General features: G+C 38.6%; 1 protein-coding gene across 2 annotated transcripts in view; it reads left to right on the forward strand.

The window, feature by feature from the left end:
- ACER3 (alkaline ceramidase 3) overlaps positions 1–23,437 on the forward strand; it is a 151,380-nt gene that overhangs the window by 70,821 nt on the left and 57,122 nt on the right. For both annotated transcript variants that reach the window (XM_006882873.1, XM_006882874.1), the window contains one exon: positions 17,310–17,362. In XM_006882873.1, the coding sequence (XP_006882935.1) occupies positions 17,310–17,362 (53 nt within the window). The remainder of the gene's footprint in view (positions 1–17,309; positions 17,363–23,437) is intronic.

Genomic DNA, 23,437 nt, shown 5'->3' on the forward strand with positions numbered 1-23,437 from the left:
TAATAATGGGTGACTGGAACGCAAAAGTTGGGAACAGGGAAGAAGGATCAGTAGCTGGAAAACATGGACTTGGTGACAGAAATGAAGCCGGAGATAGAATGATTGAATTTTGCACAGTCAATGACTTATTCATTGCAAATACGTTTTTTTAAGAGACATAAATGTAGATTATACACATGGATTTCACCCTTAATGAATACAGATAGAAAAATCTTTGACAAAATGTATACTAGTGAACAAATTTAGCAGCATATTAAAAGACTCATATACCAAGACTTAAGTAAAATTTCTTCTAAGAATGCAGGAGTGATTCAACCTTAGAAAATCGGTTACACACTACATTGGTGGAACACATCTCTATGGACAAGGAAGAAGCATTAAAGCCGCATACTCTCTGTGTGGTGGTGTGTTTTGTTTTTTTTTTAAAAAAAAAACAATTAAAATAAAGTCTTTTATTAAGGGAAGCACTTTATTTGATGCCATTGATTCTAGACAAACAGAAGAGAGCATATCAAAGTCCGTTGTCCTGGCAGGAGAGGTTAGTGCTGCTAAAGGCTCCACTCCACAAATATTCAGAATTCTGAAGTCCCTATTTCTTCTAATATAGAAGTGGATGAGGCTTTGGCCATCAAAGGATCATGAAGACCAAGTAAGATAGATTCTTCCAACCATCCATTAAGAATGTTTGGGTCTTCTCTCAGCCAGGGCCATCCAATGACAACAGAATTCATTTTCTCCGACTCATCTGGTGGACTCAAGGGTCTCCTTCACTTTGCATCGCCATACTTCCTGCTCTTGCGCCTCTTTTCCACCTACTCATTCTTTATGCATTTCCTCATCTACTGATCAAGAGACCAGAAAGATTCAGGATGCTGTGATTTGGGTGGCATTCCTTCAGCAAGTCAGTCAAGATGTTGCATTCTTTGGTGTGTAAATGTGGAGATAAGTCAGGATGCTTCCTTAGGAGAAGGTGATGGATCACAGAAGAACAATCAGAGTGGCAGCGACACGGGGAGGACTTCGGTCGCCCACACAGCAGCCTGCTTCCTGAGCATCCAGATGCTCTGCACCACCAGCCTCTGCTTGCCCTACCCACACTCTTTCTTGATGGTAATTATAAGGAAGATGGATATAGAAGGTGGATTCCCTCAGTATAATTCAAGGTATATATTAAAAACCAACAAGTTTATAGTTAATGATGAAAGAGCTTTCCCCTTGAATTGGAAAAGAAATTATGTGTGGTCTTTCCACTCACCACTTATATTGTATTGGACTAGAACGCTTAACTAGAGCAGTAAAACAAGAAAAATAAATAAAAGGTATCCATATTGGTGGGATTGTGAAATGGTATAACCACTCTGGAAGACAGTTTGGCATGTCTTCAAAAAGTTCAATGTAGAAATTCCATATGACCCAGCTATTCCACTGCTTGGAATAGACCCCAAGAAAATGAGAACTAAGGCACAAACGGAGACTTGTATACTAATATTCATAGCAGCATTATTCACCATCATAAGAACATGGAAACAGCCCAGATAGAATGGATTGAGAAATTATGGTACATTCACACAGTGGAATACTGTACAGCCCACAGGAGCAATGATTTTGTAAATTACTACCTAACATGGGAGGGTCTGGAGATTATGCTAATTGAACTAAGTCTCATAAAGACAAATACTGGATAGGATCACTATTGTAGAGCATATATGAGGATCCAAGGGGGGGGTGCCTAAACATAGGGTCACACAATTTGATGGGTGGAGGCAGGGATTGGTAAAGGAAAGTGGAAAAGTCTGGTGTGAAAAACAATGCATATTAACTTTATAAACTTTATATGTAAACAGTATAAAAGAAAATTTGATTTAAAAGTATACATACAGGGAAATGAAAAAAGAAAGTATCTTATTCGCAGGTGATAAAATTATAGATCTCAAAAACCCTAAAGAGTCCAAAAGGTAGCTTTTAGAGCTAGAGGAAGAATTTAGCAAAGTTGTAGGTTACAAAGTCAATAAAAAAAATCCATTTGGGTTCTTATATAAAAAATCTGCCCAGGAAATTAGGAAACAATTCTGTGATAGTAGCTTCTAAGAGAATAAAATACCTAGGAATTAGAAAACATATCTAGGAATAGAAACATGGAGGGCGTGTACAATGCAAAGTAAAAAGCACTCCTGAAAGAGAGAAAAGAGTTAAATAAATGGAAAGATGTTCCATGCTCATGGATTGGAATACTTAATATTGTTAAGATGCCAGTACTAACCAAAATGATCAACAAATAACAACTCTTGATCAATATTCCAGCAGCAGTTTACAGAAATAGATAAATCAGTATTCACCTCTATATAGAGGGGCCAAAGGCCAAGAAAAATTAAAGCAGTGTTGAAAGTAGGAGAGCTCTCAGTTCCTGGGTTTTACACATGTAGCTACCCAATCACAGCTAATTTAGTTTCAACTCCTGGTAACCTTCTAGTGGGTTTCCAAGGGTATATTGGACTGCAGCAATGGGTGCAAATGTGTCAGAGATGACGAGAATGGTACAAGATAGGACAGGGTTCAGGTTCATAGATGCCATCGAGGCAAGTATATCTCTTAGCAACCTTATGGACAACATATCTGAACTCTGTCCTTTCCTGAGGCATCGTCATAATTTCTGACACACTTGAGCCCATTGCTGCAGACACTGTATCAATCCGTCTCATTGAGGACCTTCCTCTCTTTTGCAGGCCCTACACCTTTCCAAGTATGATGTCCCTCTTCAAGGATAGCCTTTTCTAGAAACAAGCCTAAAGTATGTGAGATAAAGTTCCTCTATCTTTGCCTCCAAGGAGCATTCTGACTGCCCTTTCTCCAAGACATATGTTTGTTCTTTTGGCCGCCCATGGCCATTCAGTACTCTTCTCCACTACTACAACTCGGAAGCATCAGTTCTTCTTCTGTCATCCTTATTCATTGTCCCACCAGCTGGTCCATGGGAGAAAGTTGGGCACTTTCCTCCCATGCGATTGACTGCCTCTGAAAGCCTGCTGGAGGGTCAGTTATGGGTCAATTCCAGCTTGATGGTACACAACGACTAGGAAAAATAGAAGAATACCTACTAATAAATATAAATAGAATGCAGAGCTTTATTGGTGTTTTTTTTTAAGTCACTGTGTTACAATTATAATAATGATTGATTCCAATAAGAGCTAACAGTGAATGCTAAAGTGTTTGAGTGAAAGTGTTTGAAGAACACGGTGATTACACAACCTCAAAGCAGCTCCTGACAAATTACTCACTAATTACAAATGGGGGAAGTAACAGCTGTGAAATCTGGCAGATACCATCTTTATAAAATAATCAAAATTAAAATCAGTAATGGTATAAGTTAACATCAAGTACTTCCTGGTGTGAAATTGGAAAATAGATAATGCCATTTATGCAGCATTACTCTCAGAAACTAATAACCTCAATCAAGTCATGATAAAATAAGAAAATCCAAAATGAAGTGGCATTTGACCAAGATATCTGTCCTATTTGTTTCATGTATTTTGTAAAATGTTTATATAAAGGACAAATAAAGCTTTAAGGATAAAGAAAGTCTGAACTGTTCAGGGTTGAAAGACAGCTATTTTAAATTGTTTTCAAAATAAAAGATTCAATGTAGAAAATCATATTAGGTAAGATTTGAAGAGTAAAAATGGGCACAGAAATAGAAAATGGTTACAGAGGTTTGTTTTTGCTGATTTACTAATCCCTTGGTAATAAAATACTTCCTCTGTGTTACTCTTTCTCACCTGACTCCCTTGAGCCCATTGCTGTAGTTCCTGTGTCAGTTCATCCCATTTAGTATCCTCCTCTCTGACTAAACCTACACCTTTTCAAGCATGGAGTACCTTTTAAAGAATAGCTTCGTCTAGCCACTTACTCAAAGTATGTTTTACCATTCTTGTCTTCAAGGAACACTCAGGCTGCACTTTCTTCAAGACATATATGTTTGTTCTTTTGGTTGTCCATGGGATATTCTGTAACCCACTCCAATTGGCACCACAGCTCAAATCATCAAATCTTCTGTCATCCTTATGTGTGGTCCAGCTCTCATATGCATAGCAAGTGGTTGTAAAGACCATGGCCTGAATCAGGATTACCTTAGTCTTCAAACTTTACTAATGTGGTCTAAAATGATACATTTTATAAATCTAAGAAACTTGTTACCAAGTCTGGAAAGCAGTATGATGGTTTCTTTAAAAATTAAGCATGTAACAACTATGTGATCCAGAATTGTATTTTTGAGCACTAAGCTCAGAGAAATGAAAACCATGTTCACCCACAAGCCTGTGCAGGAGTGTTCATAGCAACTTGTCTTGCAATACCTCATAACTGGAAATATTTGGCCTTGAGTGGTGAATGTTAAACAGACTGTGGTACAGGCATACCAAGGACTATTACTCAGCAATAAAAAAGAAGCTTAATACACATGACAACCTTGATGTCTCTTCAGAGAAATTGAAAAAAGCCAATTCCCTCAGAGTTGCATACTCTATAATATCACTTATATAGATAGCATCTTGAAATGTTAAATTACAGAAATGAAGAACAGTGTGGTGGTTTCCAGAAACTTTAAGGAGTGGTATCAGGATGAATATGGGTATGATTCTAAAAGTGTAACATGTAGGATCCATCTTGTGGTGGAAAATACTGTGTATCTTGACCGTGTCAGTGTCAGTATCCTGGTGGTTGTACTGTAGTATATACTGCATGTAGTTCTATTGTATGAAATAAGGTAAATGGCCCCTAACTTGCACATAGTGCCGTCAAGTCAGCTCTGACTCGCAGCTACCTTCTGTCAGGTTTCCAAGGCTGTAAATTGCAATGGGGGAATACTTCACATTTGTTCCCCCTCAGAGCTGCTGCTGGATTTGAACAAAGCCTGTAGGTTAGTAGTAGAACTAGCTATAGTCTTTGCCTCCAGAGTTCCTTAATGAGCACATAGGATATCATTATTATTCTTACAACTGCTTGTGAATCAAAAATACTGTCAAAAAGTTAATTTTAGAAAGAATGTTTATATTTTAGAAAGCTGACTCTGCTAGTATATCACTTGGCTTTGTGATTTCTAGATCTTTTTGCTAGATGTGTAGCTTAAGTTAGGTTAACTTAAAGTCAGAGACAGAATTAAGAAGGATCCTCCACAGTTAATAAGTACCAGATGGCCCTGGCTCTTAGTAAGCTGGCATTACCAGCAATTGTTTGCAGCTGTTTTTTCCTCTTTTGAGTGGTGCCACATCAGCAAGTGAAGGTCCTGAAAGCTTTATTTCATCCACATCATTAAGGCTAACTCTGCATTGCCAAGGCAGCTCTTCTGCAGTGGTATCTTTAATGTCTTCCAACTTGAGGGGCTCGCTTCATATACTACTGGACATCATGCTTAATAGAACTGTTACTGTTAGGTGTCATCATATTGATGAACGTCAATAACCCTTTGTACGACCTTACTTGATCCTGCACCATCCTTACAGGCTCTGCTGGGTTTAAACCCATTGTTGCAGTCACTGTGCCAGTCATTCTAGCCTGTTATGGGCCTTTCTCTTCTTCTCTGGTCCTAGTAAAAGACACACTAAAAAACCCCTCATTGTCTTCAAGTCACATAGCTGACCTCCAGTGTGTTTTTAGAGGCAGTTAAGTTTCACAGGAAGAGATTTTCCGTCTTTCCTGGCAAAGCAGCTGGTGGATTTGAACTGCCTTCCTGTGAGTTGGTAGTACAACTCCCTACTAACTAGGCCACCAAAGCTCCCTGGTAAATAAAGGGTCATTGAAAAAAAGAGGAAGATCCTCTATAGGATGGATCGACACAGTCGTTGCAACAGTGGTGTCAAAAGAAGTAAAATTTGTGAGGATGATACTTGAACAGGCAACACTACATTCTGTTACACATAAATTCAGGATGGCTTAGAATTGACTCAAAGGCATCTGCCAACAGCAACGTCTCCTTTTATTGCTGAGTAAACTGAGACTGAGTTAACTTAGAAATTGTTTATGTTTTACAAATAATGAGAAGAAAATTTGAAAAACTTCATATTCTATAAGAAAAAGGCATCTGTTTTCTCTGACAGCCTCTGTATTGTTAGTCTTTTCACAAATAGGCAAGTCAAATCCTTACCATTGAGTTGGAACTGACTCCTCGCTGCCCCTGCGGTGGCTTTCAGGAGGGTGTAAATTGCATGGTAGAATAGACTGCTTGTCTGTTTTCTAAGAAACTTGTAGTTGCAGAAAGAAGAACCAACAACTTTTGGGTTAGCAGCTCAACTTCCTGTGGACTAGGCCACTAGAGCTCCTTGCTCACAAGTAAACGAGTCATTATTCTACTTCTAGAGAAAATACACAGGCAAGAGTTATATATTGTGAAATAAGTGGTACAGAAAATTGTCAGTCCAGTAAAGTACACATCACTGCTTTTCAAATTTACTCATCCTCAAATTAACATGTTCTTCCTGAAAACCAAATCATAAAAATGGCGTATCATTTTCTAGTGTCAGAGTCTATCCTTAAGACATTATGGGATGATTTCATTGACTTACTAAGTTCCCTAAGATAGCATCAGGGACAATATCATTGTGTGTCTAAGGTGTGTCGGGCATTTGATCTTACTGGTTTTCTCATTCTGAATCATGAGAGCAACTTGTGGTGGAGTGGGGTAAGTGCTGGCTGCTAGCTGATATGTTAGCTTGAACCCACCATATGCTCCATGGCAGAAAGGCGGTAATGTTCAGATTTACAATAAAGGCTGATTAGAAATTGTAATTAATTACATTAGGCACTTGCAATTAATGTTATAACCAAATGTCTATGAATGATTAAATAAAAATACAATAAGATTATAAACTTTCATTCAAAAAAATTTAAAAATGAAATAAAAATATTTACAGCCCTGGGAACTCAGTTGAGGGTTGCCACGAATCAGAATTGACTCACAGTGGTGGGTTTGGTTTTTGAGTTTATTGTGATCTCAATTTTACAAATGAGTCACATTGAAACTTAGAGAGGCTGTACCAAAACCCCAGGGCCTTCAAAACTGATTCCAACTTCTAGTGACCATATAGGACAAAGTAAACCTACACCATATGGTTTCCAAGACGGTCAGCCTTCCTTACAGAAGGAGAACAACTAACCTTTTGCTTAGGAGCCCGGTGCTTAATGCACCGCACCACCTGGGCACCAAGAGTGATTGTTCTCACCTTTCCACTGACATTGAGTCAAATCATAGTGACTGTCCATCAGAATTCTGAGACTATACATCTTTATGGGAGGAGACTGCCCATCATTTTACCTCAGAGCATCTAATGGATTTGAACCAAAGATCTTTAGGTTAGTAGTGTAAATCTTAACACACTGCTCCACGAGAACTCCTTAACAAATAAATGGCAAAGCTGAAATTTCAGTTTAAGATGTCAGACTTCAGATTTCATGCTTTTAATTATCTTACTGCCTCTCTGATATGATAGTACATTTTGTTTCTTTTGTGAGCTCTAACTTCACCTGGAAACCTACAGTGATGTATCTCAAAGAAATTGTAGGCAGCACTGTTTTGACACCACCAATAACACTGGAAATTCTAGCTGAGTAAACAGTAACCACACTAAGCCATTAATGCCTTTTGTACTTTACAAAAAAAGATAACTATTTCTTTTATCTTATTCATTATAGTAAATTATGATGTGATTTAAAAGCACATTAGTACTTCTTGAATCTTTTTTTTGTGTGTGTTTGTGTGTGTGTACCGTCAAATCTGACTGGTACAGGAGGAGCTTGTCCCTCCTTCTTCAGCAGAGCATCTGGTGGATTTGAACTGCTCACCTCTGGGATTGCAGTATAGCTTCTTGCCACTAGGCTACCAGAGCTCCCCAGTACTTCTTGGATCTTTACATTTTCATTGTAACATATGAACCACTATATTTCCATGCTCTGTACTTTAATATTTGTTGTAGATTGAATTGGAGACTAGATAGAAAATTTGTGGATACTTATTATATGTGTCAGAATTTTATCCTTTCTCCATATCTATTAAATTTGTACATTGAACAAATCGTTCAAGAAGATGGACTTTATGAGGAAGATGATAGCATCAAAATTGGGGGGACTTATAAGCAACCTGTGTTATGCAGATGACCCAGCCTTGCTTGTGGAGAGTGAGGACCTGAAGCAGATCGAGGACTGCTGCCTTCAATATGGATTACATCTGAATATCAAGAAAACAAAGTCCTCACTCCCGGTCTTTAGTTGCATAGGTGTTCTAGAGTGGAACCTGTGCGGATTAAAAGAGGAGCAGGGACACGAGAGACTGGGGCAAGACAAAGATTCCTGATGAAGCCCAAATTTATTCGATGAATTCTGCTATAAATAGGCAGCAGAGTAGGCCGGGCTGCCAGGGAACCCAGCCCTAGGTTATCAGTTTACAAAAGAGAGGGAGGGGCATGCCCCAAGGTGTTGATTTACAGGTGCTGATTTAAGAGGTAGGCATAGTCCCAGAGATGGACAGGCGTGGCAGCTGCATGTACTCAGGATGGCTTCCTACACCGGCCCACTAGGTAACATCATGATAGATGGAGATGGGCCTGAAGTTTCAACGATTTCATCTTGCTTGGATCTACGATTAATACTCTTGATAACCAGCAGTCAAAAAATCAAGTCGAGTTTCATTGGGAAAATCAGCTGTCAGGGACCTCTCCAGAGTACTAAAGAGCAATTACATCAGCTTAAAGACTAAGGTGCATCTTATCCAAGCCAAACCTTGGTCTTCTCAATTGCTTGCTATGCATCTGAAAGCTGAGCAATGACTAAGGATAATGATATTTTTGAGTTGTGATGGTGAAGAGTACTGAATATCCCATGGACTGCCAAGAGAATGAACAGGTCTAACCTGGAGAAAGTGAAACCAGACTGCACCTTGGAAGCAAGGATTGTGAAATTTTTTTGAATGTGTTGTTCAGAAGGACCAGGCCTTGGAGAGAATGACACCGTTTTTGGCAAAGTGGAAGGTTAGCAAAAGAGAGGGAGACCCTTGATAAGATGGATTGATGCAGTGATTGTAGCAATGGGGCCCTGTGTTAGAGATGGCAGGGATGGCACAGAATAAGGCAAGTTTCAGGTCCTTTGTTCATAGGGTTGCTATGAGTCATACTCAGTTTGACAGCACACAACAATAACAACTAATTATATGCCATTGGAACCTTGGTGGCACAGTGGTTAAAGTATGCAGCTGCTAACCAAGCTGTTAGCTCTTTGAGCCCAATAGCCATGGGGGCCTCATGAGTTGAAACTGACTTGAAGACATTGGCCGTCAAATCATTATGAGATGAGACTGTCCATCTGATTTGTTTTATATTTATATCAGGTGGTAGGTAGGGTGCTCCTCACAATTACCTTGTCTTTAATTTATCACTGAGACAGCTGAATTTCAAAGCAATTTAGGCAGTTTGCCAAAGCTTTATAAGTAATAAGTGATTGACCTGGGATTCTAGTCTCTGTCTGATTCCAAAGCCCTTATATATTCTTTAATGTGATGAGATAGATAAAGGATGTATATCAAAGTATATCTGTATTTTATTGTAACCTTGAAAAACTTTGCTAACTTGCCAAAATATTTTAATCAAGAAGTTCCAACTCAGTGAAATTCTATTATATTCCTGAGAGACTCTTAAAACTATAGTACAGTGATATGAATATGATCATCTAATTAGAGGATATAGATGTACATTGACCTTCTTATTCTAATCCCATTAGAGTTTCAATGGCCTCAGTTTTCATTTTGGTCAGGTAGGTAGATATGTCTTTGCTCATCAGTTGTGATGCCTCAAACAAGCAAACCAAGTGAAACGTAATAAAATACCAGCTTGTATCTCCTGAATTTCTAGTTTTCATAATTTAGTTATTGGTGAATTTTATGCCCTGCACATTTCACATGTTTTTTGGCTTAAAAAAACTCAACTTCTACTCTCTTCAATTTCTTATCCATGATGATGATGATGATGATGGTGATGAGTGTGTATTAAAAATATGCATCTGCTTATGACTTCTAATACATCAGTAGCGAAAACTGATCTATTGCATTCTCGTCCATATTCTTTAACCATGCATGAATCTTTCAGTTCAACCATTTTTTTTCTTTACAATTTTTCCACCTGGGTTTTTGTCTGAAGGGGGTTGAGTGGGCTGAGAGATAAGAAAAACGTCTGCCTCAGCAAAGAGAATCTAGGCATTAAAAGAAGGTGCCAGTCTCATCTCTCTAGGGTTAAGTGGGCATTCCATGTTGTAACAGTCAATACCCAGGGCTTTGACTCTAGTGGCCCTAGGTCAGGTTCTGGTGAAACCTGATTATTTGTCTCAGATACATCTTACCCATATGAATCATTCCAGCTAGCTTTTTTTTAAAACGTTTTATTGTCATATGAGTGAAAGTTTACAGAACAAATTAGTTTCTCATTCCACAATTTTGGTTTTTTATATTAGTTGTAACTCCCTCAGTATAACAACATTCTTCCCATTTCCTACCTGGGTTTCTTGTTTCCATTCACCCTTCTTTCCATATCAGACTACTCATCTCCTTGGTATGCTTGTCTTCAGGGTGCAGTTTAGGTATCACTTCCTCTGAGAAATATTCTTAATCTCCCATCAACTAACGAGTGGATTGGAAAACTATGGTACATTCAGTCACAGAATTAAACACTACACAGCACTGAAAAACAGTGAAGTTGTAAACCATTACACAACATGGGAGAGCCTGGAGGACATTATGTTGAGTGAAATATCTCAGTCACAAAAGGACAAATACTGCATAACACCACTGTTATAAAATAGAACAGATGTGGTGGTTGGAGAGAAAATGGGAAAGGACTGGATAGATAAACACTGCATTAGAACAGGTGAGGGAAAGAACTGTCTGAAAGGAATATATGACTAAACAGTATATATATGACAATAGTCTGGAACAGTGGGTATGCATTGGGGGGTGGGCTGGGGGCAGGGGAAGAAAATGTGCAACATTGAATAATTTTTTTAAAAGTTAAAAAAAAACTTCCTAAATATGACAGTGCATATCTTCATCATAGCACTGACTATAGCATTTTCTAATTATGCCTAGTATTTTGTCTTAGGTAAAGTCAGAAAATGGGTTAAGGCAGGGCCAGATCATACAGGAACAATTTATAATAGGCCAGAATGGAATCTCGATTTTAAGAGCAATGTAATGCCAGGGGACATTTTTATGCAGGGTAGTGGCATAATCCTATTTATATTTTTAAAAGATCTCCCTGACTTCTTGATGGAGAATGGATTGGTGAATGCAAACTGGGAGACCAATTAGTAGGGGGATGGTAGAGGTTTGAACCAATAGAGTCTGAAGAGAAGTGGGTAACTCAGTATTTATTTTAGGGTTAGTATCTGTAGGATTGACTAATGCATTAAGTATGGGGGTTGAAAAAAAAACCATTTTTCAAAGACGACTTTGGGGTTTCTAGTTTGAGCAGCCAGCTAAAGAGTGTCTAAAGAGTTACGTGAAGATGGCTGTGAGACAGTAAATGAAGACACTAAATGTGACACATGTGGATATGTGAGATTGGGCTCAGAGGTGAAGTTTAGATAGGCGTCTTTGTCAGAAACTTGTTCTCTTTTTTTTAAATTTATTATTAATTTCAATGAAAATTTACAGAGACTTTGGATTTCCATTCATTCATTGTTGCACTTTCCTCCTCTCCCAACCCTCCCCCCTAGTACACTACCCTCTTAGAAAAGTAAAACAAAAATTCATTGTTTTATAATCCCTCCCCCCAGGGCCACTTCACTATTCAGCCTTTGCTCAGGACTCCTGTCATGACAAAAATACCTAATCACATATCCTTTTTAAACAATTTTCTCCCTCATCTGTTTCAATGCAGTGTACATTATTGAACCCATCTTTCTCAGTCTCCCCTCAACCCTGAGGTCAGTCCTGTTTTACAACAGTGGCACCATGCAGTATTTGTCCTTTTGTGACTGAGATACTTCACTCAGCATAATGTCCTCCAGGGTCACCCATTTTGAATAATATTGCATGAATTCCTTGTTCTTAAAGCCATGAGAAGGCTGCTCTCTTGTGATAGCATGTCCAAAGCGTGGAGACTAGATGTTGTCATCGTCACTCCTAAGGAACATTCCGGTTACACTTTCTCCAGAACAGATTTGTTTGTTCTTCTGGCACTGTGTGGTATACTCAATATTCTTTGCCAACACTAGAATTAAAGATGGTGATTTTAGACCAATGTAGTGAATGTAAATAAAACCTAAATATTTTATATAAAAGTAACAAAACAAAATTTAAGATAAAATAATAATAATAAAGTCATGAGAAATTTATGAGGTCACTAAGGGAATGAATACAGAAAGAGAAGAGGCCCGCGAATTAGACATAGATGGTCACAAGTTCATCAACCAAAAACCAGAATCTGGCATGCACATGCGTCATAGTAAAACAGATGGAAACCTCACTCTGTCCCGCACCATTTTCATGATCTCTCAGCAGGCTTGTCACAGTTACTGTGTTGGTCTAATTTCTTATATTTTTGGCATAAAAGGACAGTTGACATACTTACATGGAGCCCTGTTGGCGAAGTGCATAACCCCATTGCTTACAAGGACCCTTATTAGTAGCATGCCAACCAGTGGTTCAACTCCACCAGGTGCTCTATGGGAGACTGTTGGGCAGTCTCCTCCTGGCTTCAGAGCCCTGGTGGAAGATCACTATGAGTTGGAAAAGACTGGGCAGCACTGGAGGTTTTCCCTCTCTCTTCTTTTTAGTTGCCTGTATTCACTCACCTCTCAGATCCTCATATTTTAGCTTTGTGATCTCTATAACTGCTTCTGTGTGTTTGTATTGTCATTGTCCTAAAATTGAGACTTTGTTTTTTCTTGTCTGGACATTTCCTCCCTAACATCACAAGTAACAAGGAACAATACAGATTTCTTAAGCCAAAGTTCTACTTTTTTGAACACCTTTCCCCTACAGACTTTATCATAAGGCTAAAATTTCTTTCCACTGCCTCCAAGGGTAGTTATGGCAAAAGGCAAGTCTTTGGGTAGACTGACTTTGCCTCTAATCTCAGCTCCACCATGTGACCGTATCTTTATGACCTTGTCTGTTTTTTAACCTTTATTAACACCACTTTCATCTTATATAAAATAAAAATGAGGCTGTCTCTTTTGTAGGACTTTTTAAATGTTTGGAGAGAAAAGTACCTGATAATAATACTGGAATTATTAGATGCAAACTTTTTAATGTACAGTATTTGTACCCACCTCACCTAGAGCTCTGGCTTATTTTCTATTTGTTTCTCATACTCCTGCCAAACTGAATGACTTGCTTGTCTCTAAATACTTTTGACAACTTTATACTTTATTCACACTGTATGTTTCCTATTAGTATATTCTTGTTCACAGTCTTTACTCCTGAAAACCTCCAAGTTCTCTTTTAAATATAACCTCAAACTTTTATGTTCTTGTTGCTCATATTTTATTTAGATAACATTTTTTTTCTCTTGAAATTCATCTCTCCTGTTAATTTTCTCCGTTCAGGAACATTCATCATTATTTACTACACAAATACACCGCACACACATGCACATCAAATGCACACACACACACAGTCTCTTTCACTCTTTTAATGTGAATTGCTACATCATCAAGAGAGAAAGACAAATAATCAGTCCATCAGCAAATATAGAAGCTTGCTTTCTATATTTAGCACTGTGCTAGGTTTTAGAGATTCTTTCATTAACAATGGAGCCTGTGTCTTTGTAAAGCTTAGAATGTAATTGTAATCATTGACTTTTGATGACCAACAGAAACATTAACAGACCTTTACAAAGCAGATACTGGGTAATACACTGAACTAGAAGGTTCTGGACTGAAACTTTACCACTTATAAAGCTCTGTTGACAACATAGTGCACAGTAAAAATTGGCTTAGCCAAACATGATTTCTTAGATGCCTCATGTGGTCAAGTTAAATGGGGAAGAAGCTGAGAAAGTTTTCACTTAGGTGGTCACATTTGAAATTGATTTGGATACTCACTGAAGTATTAAGGGGTAACGGCACATAATGTATAAAAACTTCTTACAAATGGTTCAGAAAATGAATAGTTGAGAGCAACAATTTAACGGAAATGTTGAAATTGGCGAATCTGGATAGAGCATATATAGGAGATCATTCGTTAGTATTTTTTCAGATTTTCTATGAATTTAAGTCTTTTTCACTTTAAACAGTAATGAGCAAAAAAAGAAACTAAACCTACAGATTGCATAGGATTTCAGTAAGCAAAGATAGAGATTGAGGTGGATAGGATGAGATTATATGTGCATAAATAAGTGAAATGAGGAGGTGAGCAAAGAAAGGCAAAGCAGCAAGAATTTTATAATGTGAGATCATGAACAGTAAGCAGTTAAGTGTACTTGCACTGCAAATTGCAGTGGAGAATATGAGTGGAGCCACATTATGAACTCCATGTATACTTTGCAAGTGTTTCAGTCTTTGTCCTTTAAACTTGTGTTCAAAGGGTGACAAAACTTGTCAGTAGGGATAAAGAAATTTTTGTAAGTTCTATTTGTACTTAATATTAACTTCCTTACCTCATTTTTCTAAATTTATATTTGTGTGTGTGTGTGTGTGTGTGTGTGTGTGATATAACACAACATTTCAAGACATATTCTTGCCGGCTGAGAAGTGAGGAAGACACTTGAAATGCTTTGCTGTGCAGATCAAAGACTATAGCCTTCAATATGGATTACATTAAGAAAACAAAGGTCCTTAACACTGGGCCAATATTCAGCATCATGATAGATGGATGAAGGATTGAAAGTGTCAATGATTTCATCTTACTTGGATCCACAATGAATACCTTGATGCCAGCAGTCAAGAAAGAAAAAAGACATACTGCACCGGGCAAGTCTGCTGTGAAGAACCTCTTTAAAGCAGTGATGTCTTTTAATGTTTTCAATCATTTGCTACAGTCTTTTCAATCATTTTCTACACATCTGAGAGCTGGACAATGAATATGGATGACAGAAGAAGTCATGCTTTGGAGTTGTCGTGTTGAAGAACAGTGCTGAAAATTTCATGGACTGCCAGGAAAAAAACCAGTATGTCTTGGGAAAAGTGCAGTCAGAGTGTTCATTGGAGACAAAGATGGCAGAACTTCATCTCTTAAACTTTGATAGGCATGTTGCTAGGAGAGGCTATTCCTTAGAAAGGGTCATCATGCTTGGAATGGTGGGGTCTCAGTGAAAGAGAGGAAGACCCTCAACGAGATGGACTGAAACAGTGACAGCAGCAATGGGCTCAAGTGTACCAGAGATGAAGATGGCTTGGATAGGTCAGGGTTCAGGTCTGTTGTTCATAGAGTTACTTTGAGTCTTACTTGACTCAACAGTGCCTAACAACAATACAACACACACACACACACACACACATATAATTTTATAAATATACATATATGACGTTATTACAAAGTTTTTAATTTGGTTGTTTTATTTGTTTGATTGTTGGGAGGGGTTTCCATCAAATTTGGGAGACTGTTCCTTTAGTGTTTGGTGTTTGTTGTTTTTTGTGGTTTTTTTTTTTTTTCATTTCCGTGTGTGTGTGTGTGTTTTCCAACAGTTTTCTGTTGTCCCTACGATAAAGACGAAATCTAAATCTCGCTTCTACAGGACATGTAAGAATCAACAGTAGATCTCTACTCTGACATTGTCCATGGTCTTAACCAAGCTCTTCTACTTATTTGAAAATGCTGCCTGTCCTTTGCTCTGGATAATCTTTCCTTATAAAGGTGGTGTCTTTTTCTGCAATAATGGTTTTATACAACATTTGTCTTTGTGGGACTGAGTTCATTTACTCAGCATAATGCTCTCCAGTCCCTCCCAAGTTAGGTAATAATTTATAAAATTATTGCTCTTGGTACTGCATAGTATTCCATTGTGTGAATGTGCCATAATTTCTCAACCCATCCGTTTGTGGTATAAACATTAGTGTACAAGTCTCTGTTTGTGCCTCAGCTCTCATTTTCTCAGAGTATATTCCAAGTAGTGGAATAGCTGGGACATACAGAATTTGTATGTTCAACTTTTTGAGGAAGCGCCAAACTGCCTTCCAGAATGGTCATCACATCCTCTCCAACATTTATTACTTGCTGCCTGTCAAACTTTGGCACTGTTACTGGAGTGAGATGATACCACGTTGTGGTTTTGATTTATATTTCTCTTATTTCCAGTGATTTAGAGCATTTCTTCATAAGTCTGTTTGCCATTTGAATATCTTCCTCTGTGAAAATTCTTTCCATTTATTTTTCCCATTTTGTAATCGGGTTGTCAGTCTTTTTCTTGAGGAGGCCCAGGAGTATTCTGTAAACTTTTGTTATAAGACTCTTGTCTGAGATGGTATTACCAAATGCTGGAGAAGGGTAGATGCAGAGGGATAAACATGTGCAAGGGGAAGGGGATTAATCATGGAGTTGTACAATTTGATAGGTGAGGGAGTGAGGGAAATTGGAAGAATCTGTCCTTGAAAACAATTCATTCTAATTTTGTAGATAAACTAGTATAAAAATAAACCAGCCCCCCCCCCAAAAAATCTCTTCCCCTCCCCTCTGTCCTTTCAACTGATTCATTTATTACTCAAGTCCAAGGGAACTCTGGTGGCCTAAAGGTAGGGAGTTGCACTGCCAATCCAAAGGCCAGAATTCAAATTCACCTGCTACTCCTTGGGAGAAAGATGAGTAATCTCCTCCCATGTGATTTATTACCTCTGAAAACCCACTGGAGGGTCAGCTATCAGTTTTGACTTGACAGTATAAAACAACAATCAGATTAAGGATTCTCTCTCCAGATAGGCCTCTTCTCATTCTTTAGACTAGGTACATAGTGGGTAATGGGTTTCCTATCGGGTCTCTAACCAAAAGGTTGGCAGTTTGAATCCATTGTTTTGCACGAGAGAGAGGCTGTTTGCTCCTGTCAAGATTTACAGTCTCGGAAACTTGGCGGGGAGAGTCACCATGAATCAGAATCTACTTGACAGCATTGGGTTAGGCAAGAAATGGATCACCTTGGAACCAACTGCTTAGCCATTATGTCACCAGGGCTCCCCTCACATCAGCTAAAATAGTTATTTTTTAAAAGACAGATAATAACAATATTTTATAAACTTTATTCTTCCTAAAACCCAATGCTTTGAACTTTCGTACTGTCTTCTCAGGCCATTCTGGCCATTCCCCTAAAATATCATGCTAATTGTTTTTTTATTTGTTTTAATTTCAGTTGTAGGATTGGGATCCTGGTGCTTCCACATGACTCTGAAATATGAAATGCAGGTTAGTACTGACAAAATGACTAAATGTTTATTCTCTCTTAATCCAGAGGAACTTCACATTTGAGAGTAGAACAAATAACTAGTTAATGGTCTTGAGGCAAGGAAATGGAAAGGGGGAAAAAAGAGGAGGTGTGATTTGTTATCTTTGAAGATTTTACTGCAGCCCAAAGGATTCAAATTAAGTAAAATAAAGAAGGCAAATATAGGAAGTAAGTTGAAAATAACTTGTTTAATACTTCTGTTTAGGCGTATACAATTTTGATCATTATTAGAGAGTAGAGTTAGATGGAGACATTTTTAAAAGACATAATTAGTTTTAAAAAACAATATATTCTTTCTTTTACAAATTGATTCATGTAATTAATGTATTATAATATCAACTTTCTTTAAAACAACTTTTGGATGCTGGCATTCCTTCATGTCTTGTGATTATTCATTTGAATAGTCTTTCTAGCTGGCAAAGTTTTAGAAGTATACAAAGATTTTTGTCAGCTACTCTAAACAGGCCATATATCTAACCCTCAATCTTTTGATCTTTTGGTTCAGCAGAAGTTTCTAAATCAATATTGCACAGTATGTGAACATATGTAATACAATTTAAAATTTCCTAGTTGTTATTGTCGTGTGCTGTCAAGTTGGAGCTGACCCATAGCTGACCCTCCAGTGGTTTTTCAGAGGCAGTAAATCACATGAGAGGAGACTGCCCTTCCTGCTCCTGCAAAGATGCTGGTGGATTCGAACCCTGTGCAGAGTGTGCATAGCTTCTTACCACAAGATCACTAAATGAAAAAGAAATCTCAGAACAACAACAACAAAAAAACTGCTGTCAAGTCAGTTCTGACTCATAGTGGTGACCTTCGAGTTGGTTTTTGCAGCCGTAAATCACAAGAGGAGGAGATCACCCATCTTTCTCTAGTGATGCTGCTGGTGGATTCCAGCGAACTGAAATGTGCAGCACGGCTCCCGTGACTAAGCCACCAGGACTCCTTAACCAAAAAAAAGGGCAAAGAAATAGAATTAATGTTATTAAGTCCAGTGTCTTTACCATATCACTTCTACATGTAATCAGTATATAAAATAGTAATGAAATATTTAAAGGGTTTTTTTCACACAGTTTTTGCAATTCAGTGCTTGTTTTATACTTAACAGCTCATTATAATTTGAATCAGATTTGTTTTAAGTCCACAATTCCCAGATTGGCTTCTGTAAACCCTATCAGGTATTGCCACTCTAGAAGGACCTGTATATACAACTATTTATGAATTATTAACTATAACTCTATTAAACATAGGATTAATTCTAACATTCAGCACCTGTTTACCTAAAGTATCACATACATTATGTGTGCTGTGCTTGACTTTGAAAATACAAGTATGAATGTGTTTGGTTATGAATGTGTTGTTGGTCTCCCTCTCAAGTGTAGTATCAGAACCTGAGAAGGGTGTGTCCATGTGAAGGGTGCTCCAGCATAGGGAACTGGAGCCTGAATGAGATGAGAGGGTTTCCGCACTACAGTGTCACATATGCCTTTGCATGGTGTGGTGCAAGTGTAGGAGTGAGGAGAGTGCTTGCACACCAGCTGCCAAGTGCAAGGTGTCAGACACCAGAGCACATAAGGTGTCCATGTGGGAGAGGTAACTGAGGACAAAATAAGGAGGATGTCTACACATGGAGGAGTCCTTGGGTGTGTAAACTGCTAACATACTCTCCTGCTCACTGAAAGGGTAGAAGTTTGAGACCACTCAGCAACCTCAAGAGAAACCCTTCTTTTTTAAATCATTTTCTAGGCCTGTCCCACCTCCCTCTCTCACATGGATAACTCCTGTTCATCCTTTAAAGTTTCAGCCAGAGTGGCAAGCCTTCCTGGAACTCTTCTGTGGCCTACCAGTCTCATTATATATTCTTCACACATTCTTTCTTTAACATTTTATTGTGATCAGAATGAAAGTTTACAAAGCAGATTTGTTTCCCATTTAACAATTCATGTTTCCTGGCCTCAGTTATAATCCCCACATGGTAACAACACTTTTTTTACATCCTGCTTGCGCTTCCTGTTTCCACTTCTCATCTCCCTTCCTGCCTTCTGAGCTTTATTCCTGAGCAGATGCTGCCTTTTTTATTTTGTTTGGTTGATTATCTCAGGAGTGTTTCTCCTGTTGTTTTTCATCACCTTATAGGACTGCCTATCATTTGGCTAAAAGTTAAAGTTAAATAACAGAGGTAATTTTGATTCCAGGTTTGAATGGTGACTAAGGGTCATGGTCTCAAGGATCCCATCAGTCTCTGTTAGTCCAGTAAATCTGGTTCTTTTGTGCTTGTTATGCTCCACATTTTCCTCTCCTCTCTATAAGGAGCCTTCCATTGTGATCCTTGCAGAGCAGGCAGCACTTCTTCAGTCTTCAGGATCCTGGAGACTGAAATTTTGCATTTTTTCCTTCTCTTTGTAGCCTGTGCTTCTCTGTTACTGACCTTGTCAGTGTTCTCTTGTAAATGTGCCTATTTATCTATCTCTTGTGGCATTGTACATAGCGAGTCTCACTGCAGATCCAAAGGCCATGGCCTCTGGTGCTTTAAATCCATCAGCTACACCATGGGAGAAAGTTGGGAAGTCTCTTCCCACTGGGATTTACAACCTTGAAAACCCATGGAGGATTGCCATGAGTAGAATCTGCCCCGACAATGGTGGGTGTTTTAGTTCCATCAGGATGTGGATTACATGAGAGCAGGGACTCTCTTGGGTTGATCTTGCTCTATGTGGGACCTACGTCTTGTGTCCATCTATTATGAGTCAATAGCTGACATGCTGAAGAAGATTGAATTGTTCTGTGTGTTCCTCGCACGGTGTCTGGCTGAATATAGGGAAGAATTTTCTGAGCCAGTTGATGGAAAGGGCTACTTCAGGAGCTACTGACCAGTTTTTGTGTCCCTGGAGTACTTTCATTAACTAAACATAAGCAGAGACAAAAATGACAGAGACCTCAAGGAGTGTACAGCCTAAAAGGGAAGATAATATGCTGATAAATGACTGTTGCAGGGTGCTGCAAAAATAGGAATTTAGGACAAGGAATAGAGATCAGAGACGTTTTCACAGATACATGTTTGAGTTGCATCTTGAAAGATGTCTAGATAGGATCACCTAGAACCCACAGAGTTCTGTATGTCTGGCACCATAGGCCTGTAAGTAGTATGTTATTGGTGGTAGTCATGGAGTAGGAGTGTGTGGGCCTGATGCTAGTGTTGCCAGTAATACTTGCTAATATTCAGTATACATAATTGTAAGTCTGCTATAGGCTACAGCTAACGTAAATAGTAAGATACATTGTTTAGTGAACTAACGTAGACGCTGTATGAGGTGGATTGAGTCAGTGACTGGGGTAATTGGGATGGGTGTATCAGAGGCAGTGCAATTGGCACAGGATAGAGCAAGGTTTAGGGCTGTTGTACATAGGGTCACTATGAGTCGCAGGTGACTTGACGGCACATAACAACAACAACAACAACAAAACTAACCTAAGACCTAGGCTTGGATTTATTCCCCCCTGAGAATTATCAAAGGACTTCAAATAGGAGCAGGACACATTTTGACTGCATATAAACATAACTGTTGTCAGGATTGTAGCCAAGATGAAGCAGCATTTAGATGGACAAGATGATCTTTGATGCTGAGATCTTTGATCCTGTATATCATCTTTATAATTACACTATTTATCCAACCTTTGGGCAAAATTTATAAATACCATCTTTCCTTTCCCTTCAGGACTAGTTGAGGTTTCTTGAGCTTGCTTAGCTGGGCATAAATGACAAATGGCCCATTTCCCCAAAGATTAAAGCAAAAGAAAGGCTCGTCAGTATTCTAGGACCTACTTAAAGAGCTTCTCCATCTTGTTTAATTTCATTTAAATGTAAAATAATCATGAATATTCTTTGCCAGTTTCCTTTTCTAGTCTCTCATTAGAATAAATTTGGCTCAGCTATACTAAGCCATCATCTGTTAGGCATCATAACTGAAGCAAACCAAGAAATGGCAGAGCTGCCACTTACCTCACTTTGTTGCTCAGCGAACCATTCCACCAGTCTGAACAGGGCTTTATAGCTAGGGGGAAATCAGAGGCTCAGTTTTCACATCCGCACGAACTGAGCAACAGCAAATATTGACAGTTTGCCTTAAGAATTATTTGAAGATTGGATAGTATTTTCTTCAGCTTTATTATCCTTAGGCAGCTGTTTAAGGAGCCTTGGTGGTGCAGTGGTTAAGCTCTTGACTGCTAACCCCAAAGTCTGAATTGGAACCCACCAGGAGAAAGACATGGAATTCTGCGTCTGTGAAGATTACAGCCGTGGAAACATTGGGGTATTCTGCTCTGTCATGGAGGACCAGTATGAGTTGTGTCAACTTGATGGCAACAGGTAGAGTGTCTTCAGCTATCAGAGAATCAGTTGTAAATCTACCAGTTAAACATGCCACTTAATCTTCCTTAGTCTTAGTTTCCTTTTCTATTTAATAGATATACTAATATTTGTTAGAGTTGGTTTGAGAATCATTTGACTGGCATGAAATCTCTGTCATGGGATCTAATAAGTGCTTAATTAATACTGCTGCTTTTCTTTTTCCTCATTCACTCTCAATATCTGAAACTACCACTATTAATCTATTGTTAGTAACTATTTTTTTAAAATTTTTATTAATTTTAATGAAAGTTTACAGAAACTTTAGATTTCCATTCCTTCATTGTTGCACTTTTCTCCCTGCCCAATCCCCCCGCCCCAGTTCACTCTTCTCTTTGAAAAGAGAAAAATTCTTTCATTGAGTAACTAATTCTTTTAAGTGTTATTAAATTGTGTATGTTTCTGTGGATAGTAACATTTTTTATTTATCACTAGCACCTTTACCACAATTAATGGGCCCAAGTTTTGGGGACAATTACCTAAAAGTAGTAACTTTTGGAAATTGACTGAGAAAAAAACATTAGGTAGGGTAGAGACATTAGAAGTAAACAAGAGGACCTCTGAAAAGGAGATGAAAGCAACTTAAAATCAGGAATTTTAATATTGAAAGAGGTGGGGTTTAAAAAAATTTCATTCTACTAATTATATAAGAAGGAAAACAGGGCAATGACTTGACTAGAAGCTTTACAGAAAATTCATGACAAGATTGTTGTTGTTGTGTTATGTGCCATCAAGTCGCCTGCAATTCAGAGCGATCCTGTGTATAACAGCCGTAAACCCTGCTCTATTCTGTGCCAATCTTATTGTCTCTGGCACACCTACCCCCATTACCCAGTCACTGAATCAATCCATCTAATCGAGGGTCTTCCTCTCCTGTGCTCCTCCACCCTCCCAAGCATGACGTCACCGTAAACCCTGCTCTATTCTGTGCCAATCTTATTGTCTCTGGCACACCTACCCCCATTACCCAGTCACTGAATCAGTCCATCTCATCGAGGGTCTTCCTCTCCTGTGCTCCTCCACCCTCCCAAGCATGACGTCACTTTCCAAGGACTGGTCCCTCCTTGTAACATGTCCAAAGTGTGTCAACTGAAGCTTCATAAACCTTGCCTTCAAAGAGCAGCCTGGCTTCACCCTCTCCAGGACGAACTTGTTTTTTTCTCCTAGCCGTCCATGGTATATTCAGTACTCTTCACCACAGCTCAAAGACATCAATTCTCTTTATATCATCTCTAGTCATTGTCCAGCTTTCTGTTGCATAGCAAGTAATTGCAAAGACCATGGCCTGTATCAAGAACACCTTAGTCTCCAGAGTGACATTGTTGCTCTTTAGTACTTTGAAGAGGTCTCTAACAGCACACTATCCCAATGCAAGTCATCTTTTAATTTCCTGGCTGCTGGTACCAAACATGTTCATTGTAGAGCCAAGCCAACTGAAGCTGTTAACAATCTCAATCTCTCCACCATCCATCATAATGTTGCCAGTCAGCCCAGTGGTGAGAATCTTTGTTTTCTTGATGTTGAGCTTCACTTCATATTGAAGTCTGCAGTCCTTGACCTTCTGCAGCAAGCACTTCAGGTCCTCCTCAGTTTCAGCAAGCAGGCTTGTGTCATCTGCATAACGCAGATT

Source organism: Elephantulus edwardii, unplaced genomic scaffold (assembly GCF_000299155.1).
Source record: "Elephantulus edwardii isolate Elephantulus edwardi_28Jun2011 unplaced genomic scaffold, EleEdw1.0 scaffold00025, whole genome shotgun sequence".
NCBI lineage: Eukaryota > Metazoa > Chordata > Mammalia > Macroscelidea > Macroscelididae > Elephantulus > Elephantulus edwardii.